Raw genomic sequence first — 21,489 nt, 5'->3', positions numbered from 1 at the left:
AATCGGTTGCACCTTGCAGGGTCTTTAGAGGTCCGTACACACTTGTGGTAACCAAGCTGAGATATTTCCCAGACACTGGAGTCAGACACCTACTTATTTGGATTAAAACATAAAATAAGCTTATTGACAACAAAAAGATCGCTTTTAAGTGATTATAAATTTAACGGACAGGTTAAAGTAGATTACCTAGTAAATAAACAGAAATACAAAATGAGTTTAACACATTGGAGAGGTAGAATATGGATTCTCTGGGTTTATCTATACTTGCCCCCAAATTCGAAGGGGGTGTGTTAATCAGGGCAATGGGAGATTACTAATCAAGTGCTGCAGTGCATATGCAGCACTTCGTTAGGCTAATTCTCCCCCGTGGCAACTTAGAAGTATTAAACCTCAAAGTGTTTTACTCCCCAAAATTTTGCACAAAGTCCCTTATTTTGGGGAGTAAAGGCACTTTGATGTGCCCATGGCTACACGCACGCTGGCACTTCGAAGTTGCCTCAGGGGATAATTAGCCTAATGAAGTGCTGTGTATGCACCACAGTGCTTCATTAGTAATCTCCCATCACCCTGAAGTTGGGGGCAAGTGTAGACCCAGCCTCTGAGTGATAAAAACAGACTGACAGATTCTTAAAACAGAAGCTATGTTTGCTTTGCAACTTAGGTTTCCCAGGTTTTCAGACATAGACTAGAATCCCTTTAGCCTGGGACCATCACTGACTCTGTTCAGTTTTTGTTCCTCAGGTGTTTCCAGATGTGATGGTGTTAAGAGAATGAGTTATCATCATGATGTCATTTCGTCCTTTTATATCTTTTTCTCCCTTTGCTGGAAAGCTCTTTTGCTTTGATCTCAGACACTCAATTCATTGTTCCTATTGTATGCAGTTTCTGAGATAATCCTTGTGCTTGTGTGCATTTCCTCATTAACATTGTTTGGCCTTTTTACTGTTGTTCCCTAGAGTCTGCTAGTGGGCGTTTCAGAGGATGATAGCACACACAACCCTGTGTGGTGTTACTGTCTTGAAAAATCAAGACTTTTAGAATAAGGGTCTTTGTGCAAAACATATCTGAATTATATGACAGTGGTGAGTAAGGTGTGCCAGGATGTGATGGTCATATAAATCAAAAGGCAGGTCATAGCGAGCTGCACCTAGCCTGCTTTACCTCACATTTTGATTGCTGTAGTCCTTCCTAATGTGTAGAAGCCATCGTTACCTTCTCAAGGTGCTACACTGCAACAAACAAACTTACTCAGCTTCTCCAAGCTCATACTGGAAGGATCAAACTGGGGACCAGATGGGGTGGCAATACTTACCATCAGCCCCAAAATAGGACTTGTTTGTGAATCACCAGAATGACATGTGCTCCTCTTCTTTGGGCAGCTTTGACCAGTCTCTTGGACTTGGTTACTCCTTGATGGGACTTACACACGTTTATGGCTCTGCCAGGCTCCATAGGCTTGGTTAGAGGAGCTGTACTTGGTCGTGTTTCTCTTATGACACTGACAGGAGCTGCTGCTCACGGGAAAGGACACTAAGCTGTAACTTTCCTTCACCTGTTACCTGCCATGACAAAAGAAATTGCTAACGATGTCAGCATTTAAGTAGTCGTCAGTGGACATCTGCGTTTACCCCTCACTGAGCTGAGTGACGCAGGGGGATTCTTCCAGGGTCTCTGAAGACTCATAGTTAAACTGATCATATTTTTGCTGGGTTTTTTTGCAGCCCTAACAGCTAGAGACAGACTTGGGCTATTTTGTTTGTTTTATTTAGAAACAAAAAAACAAAATCTGAGATTCCAATAGCCTAGCTGCTTCAGTGAGATGCTGGTATGATATACTGCCATGTCCCAGCCCTTTCCATGCCCTGGCATCAGCTGTTGCTCTGTTAGTGGATTGGACTTCATGTTCAATGGAGTCATCGTAAAAACTTGCTCCTTTGCCTCATACTGTGTGGTTTTGAGCCTTACATTAATGTAAGATAGTTGCATTTCTCCAGGTGAACATGATTCTTATTACTCAGTGGAGGTGTACAACAGTCCCTGCTATTACTGCAGCACTGTGTTTGAGATGCTGTCCTTTTCTCTTTCTAGACTCTGCCTGCAAAGAGGAAGTTACCAGAATGGTTTGGAACTTCAAAGGGAGTTGAGTCTTCAGTTACTACTGGCAAGAAATCCAAAGTGGGAGCAAAAAAAGGTCTTTTTGGTTGAACTTGGAAACAGCAACAACTTTCTCTTATAAAGAAGCTCAAGGAAAATATACACATGTAAGCATTCTGGCTCTGTCATCATTCGGAATTGAATGGCAAGCACTACATTAGGGATGGTTTATTTTTAGGTGCCAGAATAACTAGCATTCTAGTACATCTTTGTTCAAAACTGAACTTATAGCTGAGCTTGGGCTGGAATGTAGCCCCTCAGTTCTTGAACTTGTCAGGGTGGGAGAGCGACAACATCAAACAGCAAGATCTTGAATTTAAGTGCATTAAAACCTGCCTCTAGGGTTAGATCAGCTTATATTACTATTGCGTATGTAGGCTGTTTGTAACCTTCACTAATAGGATAAAACTTTCCAAGATTTTTACTGGGGAAGTTTATTTTGTATGAGTAATTTCATTTATTGCCATCTGACTGTGAACATTTGGGCAACTTCTATGAAGTCATTTCCATATTGTCTCAGATGTTGTGTTCATGGACAGAGTAAATGCACGTTCATCTTACTCTTATCAGTTCCCACTGAGTTTATTATGCAGGTGCCAAGATTTTGTTAAGGATGGCAGTAAGCATGGAGGAACTTGAAGCTGCTTCAGAGCTACAGAATTAATAAGTGTTATGTTATCTTGCTGCTAATACATATTGAACATGTCAGCTTAGCATTCTGCATCTACTAACATTTGATCTGCTTTGATCTGGCAACACTATGCAGTATATCTAATGAAAGATATGTTGTATGGAACCTACTATATATTACTATTTAATTTTGAAAAATGGAAAAGCATGAGACTAATACCTTTTAAAATCCATTATGCATTTTCTGCTGTGTATTTTTTATAATAAAATGCTGCTTACCTGTACTTACAGTACATGCAGTTTATTGTTAATTTCTTTTTGTAAGCCTATTCATTTACCTTTTTTGGGAAAAGCAAATGTTTTTGTAATTCCAAATATCAGAAATGAAATTTCAATTTCTGAAACGTATGAACGCCATGTGTTGAATTTTTTTGAATTAGGGATCAAAAAAAAGAAATTCTAATTTGAAATGTAATGTTGAAAGTTAGCCAGCACTCATCTACAGTAGTTAGTTACCCAGCAAACACAGTATACAATACAGGAAAATGTTTCACAGCATTGAATAAGGAAAAATTTAAGCCAATAGGATAATACAGTACCAAGGTAGGAGAAGTGTGTAAGCATAATAAAAACTTAAAAATGAAAATGAGTGATGGTATCTGGTAAAGGCTTCTTGTAATAGAATAAACAAGGAACAGCCTCCTTTTGGGTATCTGTGCTTTCTGATGCAACAGAAGAGTGTGAAAAAAGACATGGTACTTTTTTTAACTACTGTAATTAGAGTTATGAGCCACTTGCAGAGTCTCAACTGTAGTCTGTGTGCTCTGAGAACTGCATGTGATTCAAGGAATTTCCACAGCACATCATCTCTAATAGTTAACTGTACCGGTAGGCTCCGCTTTTACAGTACAGCTGAGGGAAAGCTGCTGATTATCTAGCTGTCTGCTTGCCTCTTCCCCTTCACCATGCTGCCTAGGTGCACTGTGGCAAGTAGAGTGTGGCAGTAGGCGTGCCCCTCACTGTGCCTCTGACAGCTCTTCCACCTCCAGCCCACCTAGGCACACAGCTCAGGTTCTCAGACCTGCTTCTCTACTCCACTCCACCTCTGGGGCAGGAGGGATTCTGCTATCAGAGAAGTGTTGAGAGGGGGAGGTTGAGAACTAAGTCACCCTAAGGACTAATACTGAAACCCCATGATGACAGCCCTGGAGAATGGGGCAGGTGAGATGCCCCTGCTGACTGAACTCCCTCCCCTGCCCCCCCCCCCCCCCACACACACACACGTCACCAAAACCAGTCAGCCCTTGGGTGCAGGAGATGGGAGCAGCTGTGGTGGCCCAGATGACAAGGACATTAGATCACTGTGACCTGAATGGGGCCCTGTGGGGCAGGCAGGAGAAGCCCCAGAGGGGCGCACAGGGTGCTCTCCTGCCCTTCCCCGCAGCGATAACCCTGTGTCTGAAGGGACAGAAGTCCCCTCCGAGGTAACACTTGTAATTAATTACCCTCGCTCAAGTGCTGGGTTGGAGCTGCTCAGGGGACAAGCTGGATCTCCACTGCTCATGGAGGTGAATCTGTCACTCTCTCCAGAAGCACCTGTCTGACTCTCCTTCCTCACCAGGCTCCTTGCTGGCAGGCCAGTGAATGGATGAGGAGGAGGCCCCAGAAACTAAACCAGTCTCCTGAGTCTACTCCAGCTGCTCACCGTGTCCCACGTAAGCTGCTGGGCTTCTCCCAGGAAGAAGTAGGCCAGGAGCAGTGCAGACTGGCTGACACAGCAGGGGATGTGGATCGTCACCACCACTGTCTGCAGGAGAATCTTCTCTGCTCCTCAGAGAAACACTTTCTGAAGATCTAAAACTGACTGACATGAGGCTTTAGCAGACTGCCCAGACGGCTACACATCCTGGGGCTAAAACAGCATCACACTCTAGTGGCAGGGTCAGAGAGCTGCTGCAGAGAAAGGCTGCTCATTCCCTGGAGGCTTTCAGGGTCACCTAGCTCAGGGAAGCAGTCAGCTTTACGGATGCGAAGCCTGTTGTGGCTTTCTGGAGGGAACTTTATTGCAGGGGCCATTATGGGCTGGGAATGGATCTCCCTGTGTTTGAGCAGATAGACTCTGGTGTGCAGCTCACAGAGGTGGCAAGGGACCCTGTATTGCCTCCATCAGAAAGATTTGCACCTCCATGCTAGATGCAGGGTGCTGGAGGTGACAGACCAAAAATGTGTCCCCTTCAGCTTAGTCATTTCTCCGGTAGCCAAATCTGACTTCTGCATCCCCTTGGTTTCTTACAAGGGGAATCTAAAGTACAACATGACAAAGATGAGAGGATTCAGATCCCAGTCCCGACCACACAAACAGGAAATTCTGTTCTACAGCAATTCGGCTTGGGAGCATGGCTGGGGACAAGCTCGGTCTCTCTCAGACAGTGTCTGCAGAGCAACATTCTGTAGATATATTTGCAGATTCAGGAGCTGTTCCAAAAGTGACACTGTGGAGCTCACCCATTTCCCATTGACTTATTCTGGGCCACTGTGTGAAGGTTTGAATGTAGTCACTGCAGTCATGTGAAGGGGATTCTTTGATTTTCTAACTTGTGCAGCAAATAGCTGCAACATGAGGCAGTGACAATGTGCTTCTTTGGAAGAGTGGCTGCGGGACACACCCTCTGGCTGGCACCGGAGACCTGAGGTGGGCATGTGTGGTGCAGGGTAGTTCTGGAGCTCACTGTGTCCTCTGCCTAATTCTCAGGTTGGGCGTTCCGCTTCCTGACTGGCCATGGCATTGGGCAAACCAGATGATTTGGAAAAGCTGAAGTACTCAGTGCTTTTTTTTTTTGCGTCCGTCTTCACGAACAAAGTCAACTGCCACATGACAGTCCCAGACAATGCAGTATGGGAAGGTGGAGGGCAGCCATCTGTGGGGAAGGTAAAAGTTCTGAGCGATCTAGAAAAACTACACAAATCCATGGGTCTGGATTTAATACACCCGAGGGAACTGAGGGAATTGGTAGAGGTCATTGCTGAACCTTTGGCCATTACCCTTGAAGACCCTTGGAGATCAGGGGAGTTACTGGATGACTGGAAGAAGGCAAACATAGTGCCCATGTTTAACAATTGAAAGGAGGACACGCCAGGGACTATAGACCCGTCAGCCTTGCCTCAATCCCTGGGAAAATAATGGAGGGAATCCTCAAGGAATCCATTTAGGAACACTTGGAAGAGGGGAAAGAGATCAAAAGTAGCCAACATGGATTCACCAAGGGGAAGTCCTGCCTGACCAATCTGATTAGCTTCTATGACGAGGTAACAAGCTCTGTGGACATGGGGAAGTCAGTGGATGTGATATACCTTGACTCAGCAAAGCTTTTGATACGGTCTCCCACAACATTCTTGTCCATAAGTCAAGGAAATATGGATTGGATCCTTGGACTATAAGATGGATAGAAAGCTGGCTTGATGGTCAGGCCCAACGGGTAGTGGTCAATGGCTCAGATCTGGATGGTAGTTGGTTTTAAGCGTGCCGCAAGGCTCGGTTCTGGGGCTGGTGTTATTCAATGTCTTTAATGACCTGAATGAGGGACTGGACTGCACCCTCAGCAAGTTTGCGGATGACACAAAACTAGAGGGAGAGGCAGATACGTTGGAGGGTAGAGAGAGAATCCAGAGCGACCTGGATAAATTGGAGGACTGGGCCAAAAGAAATCTGATGCGGTTCAACAAGCAGAAGTGTAGGGTCCTGCACCTGGGGTGGAAGAATCGCAAGCATTGCTATAGGCTGGGGACCGACTGGCTCAGCAGCAGTATGATGGAAAGGGGTTATGGTGGTTGAAAGGTTGGATATCAGTAAACAGTGTGCCCTTGTAGCCAAGAAGACTAACGGCATAGCAGGGTGCATTAGGAGGAGCATTTCAAGCAGATCTAGAGAAGTAGTTATTCTCTATTCAGCACCGGTGAGGCCACATCTTGAATATTGTGTCCAGTTTTGGGCCCCCCAGTATAAAAAGGATGTGGATTTGCTGGAGCAGGTTTAGCGGAGGCCAACAAAAATGATTAAGGGGCTGGAGCACAAGACCTATGAGGATAGGCTAAGGGATTTGGGCTTTAGTTTACAGAAGAGAAGACTTAAGAGTGATTTAATAATTACTGAAGGGGAGCTCTAAAGAGGAGGGTGAGAAACTGTTCTCTGTGGTGTCAGATGGCAGAACAAGGAGTAATGGTTTGAAGTTGAAGAGGGAGAGATGTAGATTAGATATTAGGAAAAACTACTTCACCAGGCGCGTGGTGAAGCATTGGAATGCGTTGCCTAGAGAGGTGGTGGATTCTCCATCCCTTGAATTTTTTAAGTCCCGGCTTGACAAGGTCCTGGCTGGGATGACTTAGTGGGGGTTGATCCTGCTTGAAGCAGGGGGCTGGACTAGATGACCTCCTGAGGTCCCTTCCAGCCCTATGATTCTGTGAAACCCCACCTCCTCCTCCTGCTTCTCCAGGGACAAGGGAAGCCAGCCAGGGTCTGGCCAGGCAGTATTGGCTCACTTAGCCAGTGCTCTCCTCTTCCAACCTCAGCTATTGGCCAGGGAGACTGAGGAGCAGAGAGACTCCCAGACCCTTCCTCTGATGTTAATTTCTCCAACTGAGGATTCTCCTTCTGCCATGTAGCAACTGGGGATGTAAAATCCTGTTTAACTTGTGAACTGGTTAAAGAGTAGCCATATCTGTTGTTTAACTAATTAAAGAAGGGGAGAGCTGGGGAACCAGAGCTGCTCTAGCCAGGCCAGAGCGCTCCAGCCTCCAGTGTGCTCTGGCCCAGCTGCAGCTTCCCTGCCCATGGCGCTGCCGGAGTTGCGGGAGCACCCCTGGTCCCTGGTGCAGCATGGGTGGGGGTGCTCCAGCCTGGCCAGAGCAACCCCCTACTCTGCTCCAGCCCCTACTGCTTAACTAGTTAACCATTAACATGCCTAGTAGCAATAGGTCCCTGTCAGATATGAGTCAAAGCAACTAATGAGGTTCCATCATGGGATCCTTAGTCCCAGCCTCTCCCACTGGGGGCTGAATAAGGAGTGGGCTCCTGTCCTGTCCCCAGGAGGCAGCAGTCACTGCAGGCAGGCCTGCTGACAGCAGGGCACAAAGGTGGCAAATGCCCTCGGGCCTGGTTATCCAAAAAGGGTCAAGGCTCCCAGCAGTGGCTGGAGCCCAAAGCTCATTAAATCACCTCTAGGGTGCTGTGCAGCGCGCACTGGGTAGAACTGAGGGCTGGCTGCCCCTTCCCTGTCAAAGACCCCACCCCTTCTGGAAACAGAGAGCAGGGCTCTCTGACTTTGCCCTGGGCCTTAGTGAGGACATTGGCCCAATGACTGCAGCAAACCTAGCCAGACCCATTCCCTGAACCCTGGCCTGCCCTGGCAGAGTGTTCTTACCTTCCACACCCTGGCTGTGTTCCTGTATCCCAGGAGCTTACTCTCTGGTGCCAGTCACAGTACAACAGTTCTTCTTCCTCGAGTGTCCCCATGGGTGCTCCACGATAGGTGTCGGGCTTGCCCCGGCACCGCAGATCGGATCTTTCCAGCAGTTTCTGCCGGACTGCGCATGCACCGGCGCGCGCCGCTCCCTTGCACGCTCCCGGCCATGTGCGCGATCCGGTCCCCGCCAGTTCCTTCTTAACCGCCATCGGCTGCAGACGGAATCTGCTCAGGCTGCGGCCAGAGTCAGCATATTTAATGTTTTAAGTGTTTTTAGAGTTTCTTTTCAGTCTTTCAGTCTTTGTTAGCTTGTTATTTTTCTTATTCCAAAAAAAAAAATATATATATATAAAAGCCTTAGTAACAAGAGGAGCAGCGGAGGCCCGGGGACGTAAGGCCATTAGGCCTCCTGCCGCGGCAGGCTGGGTCCAAGAGGGGAACAAGCACAGAGAAGGTGCTAAGTACCCTATTGACAACTCAAAGACTCACTGCAATGTCCTCTTCAGGATTCAAGAAGTGTGAGTCATGCCGCGAAGCTATGCCGGCCTCCGATGGGCACAGTCAGTGTATTAGGTGCCTGGGGGAATCTCACGTCACCTAAAAATGCTGCTCCTGCGCAAAGCTCACGGCTAGAGCAAGGAAGGACAGAGAAATGCGGCTAAAAATGCTGCTCTTTGACAAGGCCCTCCAGCCACATGTGCCGGAGCAGCCCCAACAAGAGGGACCCGCAGGGGCCCATAAAAGGAGGGCGACTTCACTCACCCCATCAGTGCAAAAACGGAGGAAGCTCTCGCCAACCCGATCCCTGCCGGCAGCCACAGCAAGCGGGACGGGTGCAGCACATAGCCCCCAGCCGCAATCACAGACGAGCGGCGGCGGTGCAGAAGCGCACATGGCAGAGGCTGAGCCTCCGATAATCAAACAGCCGGCCTGCACCGCGGGCAGAGCGGCAGCCAGGCAAGCGCCGGAACCAGCGGCACCGCAACTAGCAGCACAGACCCCCGGGGCGCTGACGGTGCAGAGCTCGCAGGCACGCGGCCTGCAGGTGCTGGGGGAGACCACCCGCGCGGCACCGCAGCGAAGCGTGCCGAGCGCGCCGCCGACAGCAGGGCCGAGATCCCTGGCGCAGAAAGGGGCGGAGTCAGCCCCACAGGGGAGGGGAAAGGCAGCAGAGAAAACCCAGCACCGCAGCCCTTCTCCAGACAGGGCTGCAGGGCTGCTCTCTCTAAGCCCTCCCCTTATGCTGCGAACTCCAACAAGGAGGCAGGGGTCTCCCCCAGTCTACCCTGAGCCTCCCTCCCCGTTCCTCCAGCCAGCGTCACCATGGCTCGGGCCACCCTCGCCTTTTCTGGGATTTGACTCCCTGGAGTACTATCACAAATCAGTCTCACCATTGTCTCAATCACCCAGACGATCTCGCTCCCCCAGACGCCGGGGGTATGCACCTCGAGAGTGGTCCAGGTCTCCATCCCAGGAACCATGCCCGTGTTGCCATGGTCGCCCCTATCATGCGGGGCATAGACACCATAGGCACACCCCCAGGGACAGGTCCCCTCAGACGGTTCACTATCCCCGAGGGCAATCGCAGATGGGGACGGAAACGCAAATATCTCAGGGGGAGTTGATTCTGGAACCCTGAGATTTCCCCTTGCAAGCCTCCAGCGAGAGGATGTATCACCGTCAACAGGACCCAGAGGGATCCAGAGAGGCTTACCCTAGTGGTTCCTCTCTATCCTCCCCTGACGAGGCAACGGCCCCAGGGGACGTCCACCCCCCGGACAATCTCAAACAGTTCCAAGAGCTGTTTAAAAGGGTGGCCTTTACGCAAGGCATCCAAACAGCAGAGGTGCAGGAGAAGCACCATAAGCTCCTCAAAAACCTGAGACCTCCGGCCTCTTCCAAAATAGCTATTCCGCTCGACGAAGCAATTATGGAGTCCGCTACCACAATATGGCAGACCCCTGCGTCCGCTCCGCCTATAAACGAGAGCGGATAAGAAATACTTCGTCCCGGCGAAGGGCATGGAGTTCCTGTTCAGTCACCCACAACCAAATTCTCTGGTGGTGGAATCGTCTCAACAGAGGTCGAAAACTTCTCAGTACAAGACAGGGGGAACGGACAAAGATGCCAAGAAGCTAGAGTTATTCGGCAGAAAGGTCTACTTCTCCTCTACCCTACTGTTGAGAATGGCAAATTATGCAGCACACCTAGCGAACCATAACTTTGACAATTACTCCAGGCTGACTTCCCTCATGGACTCTCTTCCAGAGGATAAGAAGCCGGTGCTGAAGGCCATCGTGCAGGAAGGCTACGCAGCCTCGAGGACAGGAGTTCAGATCGCCCTGGACGCAGCAGATACGGCGGCACGCTCAACGGCTACAGCAGTGGTCATGCGCAGGGAATCCTGGCTTCAGACATCGGGTATCCCGAGGGATCTGCAGGCGAAGATCGTTGATCTCCCCTTTGACACACACAAGTTGTTTGCTGAATCAACTGATTCGGTCCTTCATTCCAGTAAGGACTCAAGGGCTACTCTCAGAACCTTGGGGATTTACACCCCTCCATACAGGAAGAAAAAGTATTACCCTCAGCAAAGACGATACCCGTATCAACCCCAGCATGCTCACTACCAAAGGGGCTATGAGCAAGGGCGGCATCACCAACAGTACAGAACTCCCAGGCAATGTTCCCAACAGAGCCGTGCATCCTCGGGGCAGGGCCAAAAGCAACAAGTTTGACGGACAGATCGAGGGCTGTACTATCACTACCATCGCGCAATGTCATCCAACGCTAATGTTTCATCATCGCCTCCGACCATTCTATGCCCAGTGGCAAAAGATCACCACAGACAAATGGGTACTGGAGATCATAGCCACGGGTTACACGATCCCCTTCCAGTCGCTCCCACCGCCACGACCTCCACCCAGGCCCCATCTAAAGGACGCCTCCCACGAAGCGAGACTCAAGCAGGAGGTGGACCATCTTATGCTTATAGGGGCAGTGGAAAGAGTGCCGGAGCAACTCCAAGGGAAAGGGTTCTATTCAAGATACTTCCTTACAGAGGAAAAAACCAGGAGGCTGGAGGCCCATCCTAGATCTTTGAGGCCTCAATCGGTACTTGTGAAAACAACGCTTTCGGATGATCACAGTCGCCTCTATACTTACGGCACTGGACGATGGAGATTGGTTCACAGCCCTCGACTTACAAGACGCGTATTTCCATATAACAATCCACCCGGCTCACAGACGTTTTCTCCGGTTTATGGTCGGCAAAGAACATTTCCAATACAAGGTTCTGCCGTTCGGCCTCTCCTCGGCCCCCAGAGTATTTACCAAGACGCTGGTACTGGTGTCAGCCTACCTGCACACACAGGGGGTGTTTATATTCCCATATCTGGACAACTGCCTACTGAAAGGGGCCTCGAAGGAAGAGGTACTACGCATGATACGCGTTACAGCAGGCACGTTCTCTTCGCTGGACCTGGTCATCAACCTGGCGAAGTCAAAGATCGACCCCACACAGGACATACAGTTCATAGGGGCACGCATAAACTCCATCACAGCAAGGGTTTATCTACCAGATGCCCGCTTTCGCGCCATTGGTTCCCTCGTACAAGTCATCACCTTCAGCCCCACGGTGCCGGTTCTAACATGCTTACAGCTGCCAGGCCATATGGCGGCAGCAACGTTCGTAGTACAGAACGCCAGATTGCATATGCACAGCATGCAGCACTGGCTGGCGAGCATCTACAAACCAGCAGCACGCACCGTCCGCAGGGTGGTGTCACCCACGACAGAGGTGCACAGATCCTTGCAATGGTAGGTGAACCCCAAGAACATGCTAACAGGGGTACCCTTTCATCAACCACAAATATCTATCTTTCTCACCACCGACACCTCCCACATAGGGTAGGGAGCACACATGGGCGAAAAGGTGACACAGGGACTGTGGTCCCCTACAGAACAGTCGCTGCACATAAATATACTGGAGCTCAGAGCAGTGTTCAACGCCTGCAAACACTTTCGAGACCATATACAAGGCAAAGTAGTCGGGATCAATACAGACAATACCTTCACCATGTTTTATATAAATCGACAAGGAGGAGCTCGGTCCTGTGCCTTATGTGTGGAAGCAGTCTGCCTGTGGAACTGGTGCATCGCCAACAATATAACTTTGAAAGCCTCGTATTTACCAGGTGCTCACAACATGCAGGCAGACCAGTTGAGCAGGCACTTCGCACTCACACACGAGTGGCAGATCCGTTCTGATCTGCTACGACCGATTTTTCATACATGGGGGTTTCCCCAGATAGACCTGTTTGCCACTCATCGCAACAAGAAGTGCCCACAATACTGCTCCAGGGCAGGACTGGGACGGGGGTCGCTGGGGGACGCATTCGCGATCTCGTGGAAGGGCCCCCTGCTCTACGCATTTCCTCCCACAGTGCTCATCCACAAGGTCTTGCAGAAAGCCAGGAGAGAGAGAGAGAGCCCGCATGATCCTAGTGGTCCCAACTTGGGATCGACAGCAATGGTTCCCCTTACTCCTGCGCATGTCGGACCGCCCACCGATGCCCCTTCCGCTGGCGCCGGACCTGCTCACGCAAGCCCAGGGGTCTATAGTGCACCCATACCCCCGAGGCCTGCGACTGCAAGCATGGTTAATCCATGGCTCAGCTCCCTAGAGAGAACATGTATGGAGGGAGTGCAACAAGTCCTAGAAAGTAGCAGAAGGACTTCCACCAGGAAGACCTACAAGCAGAAATGGACTCGATTCACTGCATGGTGTTCTACCAAGCAATTAGCTCCCCTTGCTGTGCCTATACCTGTAATATTAGAATACTTACTGGACCTCAAGAGAGGTGGACTCTCCCTATCCTCGTTGAAGGTCCACCTTGCCACTATATCGGCTTTTCAACACGAAAAGGAAGGGCCCACGGTGTTCGCCCATTCCATGGTTACCAGGTTCCTGAAGGGGCTGGTAAACCTGTACCCCCCTCGGAAACCGCTTCCACCTTCGTGGAGCTTGGACCTGGTGCTTAACGCGCTAACGGGACCACCGTTTGAACCCTTAGCCACAGTTTCCCTCCGTCTCCTTACGATAAAGATGACCTTCCTTCTTGCAATCACGTCAGCTCGCAGGGTGAGCGAGCTCGCGGCAGTTATGGCAACGCCACCCTGCACAGTATTTTTGAAGGAGGCAGTAACCTTACGGCTGCATCCAGCCTTTGTTCCGAAAGTTTCTTCAGACTTTCATATGAACAAATCTATAGTCTTACCCTCATTTTATCCAAAGCCTCATAACTCCAACAAAGAGGCGCGCCTACACCTCCTGGACGTGAGGAGGGCGCTGGCTTTTTATATAGACAGGACTAAGTCCTTCCGAAAAACAGAGAGACTCCTAGTCTCTCTCGCTCCCAGATCAAAAGGAGAAGGTCTCTCTTCACAGAGAATCTCGAAGCACATCGTATCCTGTATAAAAATGTGCTACGAACTTAGACTCGTTTACTGGCCCCGCCTAGGGCTCACTCCACCAGGGCGGTGGCGGCATCAACAGCCTTTTTCAAGGGCATTGGGCTAAAAGACATCTGCAGAGCGGCGACATGGTCATCCTATGACACCTTCGCCAAGCATTATGCCTTACACAGGGCATTCCAAGAGGATAGCCGTCTCTCGACAGCGGTCCTTTCGGGGGCAAGCTGCACATAACCCAATTACCCACCTCCTTTCTTGGGTTACTGCTGGGTAGTCACCTATCGTGGAGCACCCACGGGGACACTTGAAGAAAGAGAAGTTACTCACCGTAGTGACGATGGTTCTTCGAGATGTGTCCCCGGGGGTGCTCCACCACCCGCCCATCCTCCCCGCTTCGGATCTCTGTTTAGTGTTTTTCAGGAGCATCCGAGGCGGTTGGTCAAGGAACTGGCGGGGAGCGGATCACGCACGTGGCCAGGAGCGCACAAGGGAGCGGCGTGCACCGGCGCATGCGCGGTCCGGCAGAAACTGCTGGAAAGATCTGATCTGCGGCACCAGGGCGAGCCCGACACCTATCGTGGAGCACCCACGGGGACACATCTCGAAGAACCATTGTTACTACGGTGAGTAACTTCTCTTTCTGCCTTGTGGATGGTGCGACCTGGGGGTGACACACACACACTCGCACTCTCTCTCTCTTTCTCTCTTCATTCTGGTTATAGTGTCTGAGTCCTTCCAGTCCCATTGGTGGCTGAACAGGGAGTAGAGTTACCTGTATTCCTGACCCAACAGCATTGCAGGGGGTGAAGAACACAGACAGAAAGCAACTCATCCCCCAGTGGGGTTCATCTGAGAGAAACAGACTGTGGTCCCTCTGGCCATTGGCTCTCATTTCCCAGCTGGGTTCCTAACGCCTCTGGTGCAGCAACAGCTGGTACAGCTTGTAAATGCCTTCCCTGGCCTGCTGGCTGAGGTCTTTGGCTGGGTGACCAATGAACAGAGCCACTGTGCCACGTGGGGACCCCAGAGTCCATCAGCTTTTTCTGCTCACCTCCCGGCCTCTCCAGGCCAGGAGTCTCTTTCCCTCAGACTCTGTGCAGGATGTGCTGGGGAAGAGAAGCTAAAGCAAGACCCTTCATTTTCTTGGCCACCAAGGGAGCCAAGAGCTTCTCCAGGATGCCAAGCAGGGACCCAGGACGAGGCACAACCATGGTTGGAGCAGGGGTTGGAGCATGGCCCTTTGAAAGCCCCAGGGTCACCGCCTCACCAGGAAAAGAACAACTCAAGTCTAGCTCATTCCTTGCTTAGACTCTGCCTCCCCAAGGGGACCATTCCTAACCCACCACCCCTGCAGCAGCAGATCCTACAGCCTGCCTATGCCTGAAGTGAGCAAGCTGGGCTCAGAGATTGCTTACATCAAGCTCCCAACCTTTCCTCTTGGCATCCCTGGTGCTGCAATACATGGGGAGTCTCCTTCTTGTAGAGCAGTGGGGTCATTCACAAAGACCATTGATCCCCTTGGAGAATCAGCCTGTTCCTCCCATCTTGGGCCACATTCTCACCCAGGATAGAAAAGGAACAGACCCCAGGGTTCCAGGCTTCTCCTAGGAAACCATCTCCCATCACAAAGCCCCAACTCACAGGACTCCTAGGGACCGTTATTTCCCATTGATTTCCATGACTCTCCACTGAGGTTCCTACAAGGGAAGGTCTGGGAGCCGCAGGTCTGGGTCATTTTCAAATACACTGGAAATGACTGTGGAGAAGTGCTGGCCTATTATGAGCCAGATGATCCTGAGCAGGTATTTGCAAATCAAATCTCCTTTGGGAGATGTTCTCTCCCTCTCTTCCTGCCTCTCTCAGGACTGATGGAGAAGCCATGGAAGAACCCAAATGCCACTCCCATGCTCTCGATGATAGAGTGATGGAGGGCAGATGTTCAGGGTCACCGGGTGTCTCTCTCCAGGCAGGCTGAAGAGGGTGGTGCTCTGAGGAGTTATTCTGACCAGTCCACAGGCAGGAGGATGACACTGGGCAATCAACTAGCTTAGAAAAGTCTATCTTATTGCCAAGGAATGCAGAAACTCAGCCAGCAGCAGGGGGCACAACATGGTCCTAGTGCAGGGGTGAGAGCATCTCTCAGCTCCTGACACTCCAACACTTCATGAAGCTTCCCAACTCCCCGGGACTGCAAGGACTGGAACCCCAGACCTTCTGATGGGAAACAGGCCTACAGAGGGGAAGCTACTGGTTCCGGGTCATGCCAAGGGCAAGACCCATGGATGGGACCCAGCAGTGCATGTTTCCAGGACCTTTCACTAGCCAATGCCGCTCACTTCCTCCTACAACTGGCCATTCCAATGTGGCCATCATGCCCAGTCCCTCTGCCTTTGGAAGGGAGTGTGTTCTGCTGGAGTAACTAGAGCAGGGGATCGGCAGGCAGGACTCCTGGGTTCCATTGGTGGTTTTCCTATTGACTTGGAGGACTTCTGGGCAAGTGGCTCACCCCATATATGGCTAGGTAGGTCTCACATCCCTCGATGGGCTTTAAGAAAGCTATAATTACGATTTGTCCCTGACCAGATCTTCTTTCCCCAGCCTGCCTATCTTAGCAGACATAGAATTCTTCGGTGCTCAACACCTTGAAACATCACTTTCTCCTTCACAAAGGGCCTTGACACCTCTTCTCACCCAGCTTTGCTAATGCCTCTGGATAGAGAATTGTCCCTATATTCCCTTGGTACTGATGGAGATCCTGACGCACAGAGAAGGGACACGAGCTAACCAAGATTTCACAGAGCAAGGCAATAACAGAGCCAGAAATAGACACCAGCAGTCCTGAATAGGATCCAGAAGGCCTGACACATCTTGAGTTTTATACAAGGAATGATCAGAAGAAAGTGCTTTCAAATGAGCTCCAGACCAACAACTATTCACAGCAAGTACTGCAGGAGAACTGGGATGATAGCGAGAACCAGGAACTGCTCAGAGACAATGCATGGAGAGAAGGATCCAAAGTGCCCATTGCTGAGGACTTCTTTGCTTAGTTTTAACAAAGAACAAGAACGGGCTACTCTCCTCTCTGTTAATAGTTCCCTGCTCAGCCAATCAGGGTTCAGACTTGGAGGGGTAGGGGGCTGATCATTCTCATCGAATAGCCTCAAGAATGGCTTTATGTCATCAGAGATGACTGTCAGAGCCCACCTCTTTGTAAGGGCCTCCCACAATAAGAGTTGGACACCCCCACACCGCTCCACACACACACCTCCCTTTCTCCTGTTGATTGGAGGGGAGCAAGCAAAATAAACAACAAAAGAAAAGAAAGGAGGGAGGAACGGAGGAAAAGGGAAACCAAAATGGAGAAACCCCCAAATCCCCAGTGATTCTAAGACACACAGTCCAAGCTGGGAAATGAAAAGCTGCCATCTCAGTCTAGTGCTTTCCATGTTTAGAATTCAGACACACCACGTGAATCTGCTTGAACAGGTTCCAGATCTCTCAGAGGTTCTTGATTTCTGAACAGGAATGTCTGTTTTGAAGGAAAATCAGGCAAAGAAAAGGAGAAAATTTGAGAGATTCCTCCTGGCACTCATGTATGTGACCCAGAATTATGACTCAGTTCTTAAAGTGAGACACTGAGAAGACTTGCTGGAAAAAAAGCTACACGGGTCTCCAATGTTGTCTCATCCCCACATCACGTTCCTGCCTGGCTGATGTCTGCATCTGTCTGTGAAGTCATCACCTCCCCACCACCTCTGACCAATAGGCTGAGGTCATGCCAAAGATCTTTGGACCTTCAACTGCCACACTCACTCCTCTCTCCAGTGCTCACGCCCTGCCTCTGGCCACCACTTGGAATGTTTAAGCTGCTGCTTGAGGAACACAAAACTCATTGATTATTGATTCTGGGGATCCATCAGTCTGTGCAGTACTTTTTGGAATCCTGTTATAGTCTTGACCTTCACAACATGTTCTGCCAAAGATTTCCACAGGATGACTGAGTTGTGTGAAGAAATGATATGTAAGGAATTAGAGACTGATACTGAAAACAATGTTCTTAAGATGGCTATTTGCATGACTAGTACTTAACTCCTTAATAGCATTCAGCAACCTCCATTTTTGGCAGGTTTCTATGCCCTTTTTTAACTTCTGCTGTACTCTCCAGTTCTATACGAACACTTTTTTGGCAAATCTGGCCATTTTGGAAAAAAAATATGGGGCAGGTTGTGTGTGTTTTACATGTGAAGAGGGGTTTAGAAATAAAACAGATTCTGAGAGAAATAAAGATAAAGAAAAATAAAGAAAAGAATAACAAGAAGAATTATAAAAAAAGAAAAATAAAGGTAGGTTATTAAAAAGAGGGAAATGAAAGAAAAAGAATAGAGATAAGCTTCTTTTAGAAATAAATGTTTGCTAGTGAGGTACATGGTTGGTTAAGAGAGACTGAAAGAGTTTACACCAGTGGCTGCTTGTAGTGAAAGGACTTGGGTAGGTATGTCTTGGGAGCAAACCATGCAGGTCAGATACACCAATCACAAGATGAAATAATTTTCCTCGAACAATTAGAATGCCTGTTTTTTTCAGAGAGATAGCATTTGGTCTGTAGCTTCACGAAAACAAGCAGTCCTGTTGCATCTTAAAGACTAAGATTTATTTATTAGGTAATGAGCTATAGTGGGTAAAAAGAAGGGGGTCTTACCCATGACAGCTGACTACCTAATAAATAGATGTTAGTCTTTAAGGTGCTACAGAACTGCTTGTCTGCTTTTTTTGTTGAACCAATTAGAAATTTGGTACCATGGTGTGTCACGTGCCCCCATATGCGATGGATACGGGACAAGTGGGGTAGGAGGACTGGCATCTGCAAGAGGGGTTTACCGCACACTCAGCAGTATCAGGGAAAGCAGAGCAAGGCTGCCTGGCTGCTTTGCTATCCCTGCAGTACAGATCAAGGGGAGTATGACTGTCCCCCTATTCCCCAATGGGAAGCAGAGTGACACGACAGCTGGAAGGGAGTAAAGCAGCGGGGCCACCTTACTCCTCTTCTGCTGTCTGCTCCAGAGCCCCCTGTTAGTCTCCTGGGCCACGTTGGTTGGGAGGAGTTTAAGATGCTATGAGAATCCAACAGAGCAGAGTCTTGGCTACTGTCTTACAGCATAGCAGGCTTCTTCAGAGGCTAATTATGGAATCCCACCCTTCAAAACTAGCTTGCTTTGCTTAAAAATTATAACTGCTGCTTTCAGAGGAGTCACAGGCCCCACAAACATGCCCTATGACAAAAAGCAGAAAGACAAGAAGTAAAATACAGACCCTTGATTCAGAAGAGCAAACTTCGACTCCCTGAGAGAACTGATGAGCAAAATCCCCTGAGAAGCTAATATGAAGGGGAAAGGAGTTCAGGAGAACTGGCAGTATTTTCAAGAGGTCTTACGGAAGACACAGGAACAAACCATTGCAATGTGCAGTAAGAAAAGCAAATATGGTAGGCAGCCAGCTTGGCTTACAAGGGAAATCCTTGGTGAGCTTAAACTCAAAAAGGATGCGTATAAGAAGTGGAAACTCGGACAGATCAGTAAGGAGGAGTATAAACATATGGCTGGAGCATGCTGGGGAGTATCAGGAAAGTGAAAGCACAATTGAAACTGCAGCTAGCAAGGAATGTGAAGGACAACAAGAAGGGCTTCTACAGGTATGTTAACAATAAGAGGGTTATCAGGGAGGGTGTGGGGCCATTACTGGATGAGGGAGGTAACCTGGTGACAGATGATGTGGGAAAGGCTGAAGTATTCAATGCTTTTTTTGCTTCAGTGTTCATGGACAAGATCAGCTCCCTGACTACAGCACTAGGCAATGCAGTATGGGAAGGAGGTGGGCAGCCCTTGGTGCGGAAAGAACAGGTGAAGAGCTATTTAGAAAAGCTAGATGCACACAGATCCATGGGTTCAGATTTAATGCCTCCAAGGGTACTAAGGGAATTGGCAAATGTTACTGCAGAGCCTTTGGCGATTATCTTTGAAAACTCATGAAGATCGGGAGAAGTCCCCGATGATTGGAGAAAAGCAAATGTAGTGCCAATCTTTAAAATAGGAAAGAAGGACAATCCAGAGAATATAGACCAGTTAGCCTCACCTCATTCCCCAGAAAAATCATGGATGGAATCCTCAAGGAATCCATTTTGGACCACTTGGAAGAGGCGAAAGTGATTGAGTAGCCAAGTCATGCCTGACCAATCTGATTAGCTTCTAGGATGAGGTAAGAGCCTGTGTAGACATGGGGAGGCCAATGGATGTGTTTTACCTTGACTTTAGCAAAGCTTTTGAGACAGTCTCCCACAACATTCTTGCCCATAAATTAAGGAAGTATGGATTGGATACATGGACTGTAAGATGGATAGAAAACTGGCTTGACAGAAGGGCCCAGCAGGTAGTGGTCAATGGCTCAGTGTCTGGTTAGCGTTTGGTTTCAAGTGGAGTACCCAAGGATCAGTTCTAGGGCCAGTACTATTCAACATCTTTGTTAATGACCTGGATGAGGGGATGGATTGCACCCTCAGCAAATCGGCAGATGATACTATAAGGTAGAGGGTCAGGTAGATGCACTGGAGGGTAGGGATAGGGTCCAGAGTGACCTAGACAAATTGGAGGATTGGGCCAAAAGAAATTTGATGAGGTTCAACAGGGATAAGCGCAAGTCCTGCACTTGGGACGGAAGAATGCCAAGCACTGTTACAGGCTGGGGACTGAATGACTAACTAGTAGTGCAGCCGAAAAGTACGTGGGGATTACAGTGGATGAGAGGGCGGATATGAGTCAACAGTGTGCTCTTGTGGCCAAGAAGGCTAATGGCATATTAGGGTGCATTATGAGAAGCATTTCCAGCAGATCTAGAGAAGTTGTTATTCCCCTCTACTCAGCTCTGGTGAGGCCTCATCTAGAGACTATGTCCAGTTCTGGACCCCCAGTACCGAAAGGATGTTGATGCATTGGAGAGGGTCCTGCGGAGGTCAACGAAAAGGATTAAGGGGCTGGAGCACAAGACCTAGGAGGAGAGTCTGAGGGATTTGGGCTTGTTTAGTTTACAGAAGAGAAGACTGAGGGATGATTTAATAGCAGCCTTCAACTTCCTGAAGGGGAGCTCTAAAGAGGAGGGTGAGAAACTGTTCTCAGTGGTGTCACACGGCAGAACAAGGAGCAATGGTCTGAAGCTGCAGCGGGAGCGGAGTAGGTTGGATATTAGGAAAAACTACTTCACCAGGCGGGTGGTGAAGCACTGGGACGCGTTGCCTAGGGAGGGGGTGGATTCTCCATCCCTGGAGGTTTCCAATTTTGGTTTGACACAGTGCTGGCCGGGGTGACTTAGACACAAGCTGCTCTCCCAGGACAACCCTCCCTCGTCCATACCGCCCCACAAGCAAGTCACCTGCCGTTGTGTCAGCACCTCTCCCCCGCTCTGAATACCACCCCTGGAGCACAGGATGCGAAGGGCAGCGCTGGATGGGTGCCAGGTGCACAAGCAACGTACGATGATAGACCGGAGAACAAGGTTGCCAACTCGGTCGGACCGGACGATACTGCCGCTATGGCGTCCGGTCCATCCGGTCCGAGAGCGTTGGAAGCTGTCGGAGCCGACGACACCATTTACCGCCCGTAGGTAGCCAAGGGCCAGTTTGTAGGTCGCTAGCTGCGACCGGCGGGAAATTCGGCGGGTGCCGGTTATATGGCCGCCCCCGGCCTCCCCCCGCGCTCCCACGTTGCCGTGGTAACCGAGTCCC

At 49.6% G+C, this 21,489-nt stretch overlaps 1 protein-coding gene and 1 long non-coding RNA gene across 9 annotated transcripts in view; one reads left to right on the top strand and one right to left on the bottom strand.

Moving 5' to 3' along the window:
* The window catches only part of WRN (WRN RecQ like helicase), a 97,425-nt gene extending 93,989 nt beyond the window's left edge, over positions 1 to 3,436 (top strand). For 7 of the 8 annotated variants that reach the window (XM_074993833.1, XM_074993837.1, XM_074993834.1 and 4 more), the window contains one exon: positions 2,089 to 3,435. In XM_074993833.1, coding sequence (XP_074849934.1) covers positions 2,089 to 2,205 — 117 coding nt within the window. In that variant the 3' untranslated portion in view covers positions 2,206 to 3,435. Of the gene's footprint in view, positions 1 to 2,088 lie in introns of all 8 variants that reach the window. The other variant, XR_012645491.1, reaches the window with a different exon arrangement.
* On the bottom strand, positions 23 to 21,423 carry LOC142012868 (uncharacterized). The gene is made up of 3 exons (XR_012645492.1): positions 21,138 to 21,423; positions 1,313 to 1,559; positions 23 to 89 (listed from the first exon to the last, which is right to left on the bottom strand). It is a non-coding gene; the product is annotated as an uncharacterized LOC142012868 (long non-coding RNA).
* Positions 21,424 to 21,489: the final 66 nt, after the last annotated feature.

This window comes from Carettochelys insculpta, chromosome 4 (genome assembly GCF_033958435.1).
Source record: "Carettochelys insculpta isolate YL-2023 chromosome 4, ASM3395843v1, whole genome shotgun sequence".
NCBI classification, from domain to species: domain Eukaryota; kingdom Metazoa; phylum Chordata; order Testudines; family Carettochelyidae; genus Carettochelys; species Carettochelys insculpta.
The sequence above is the reverse complement of the archived record's forward strand: the minus strand, read 5'-3'. Positions and strand labels throughout refer to the sequence as shown.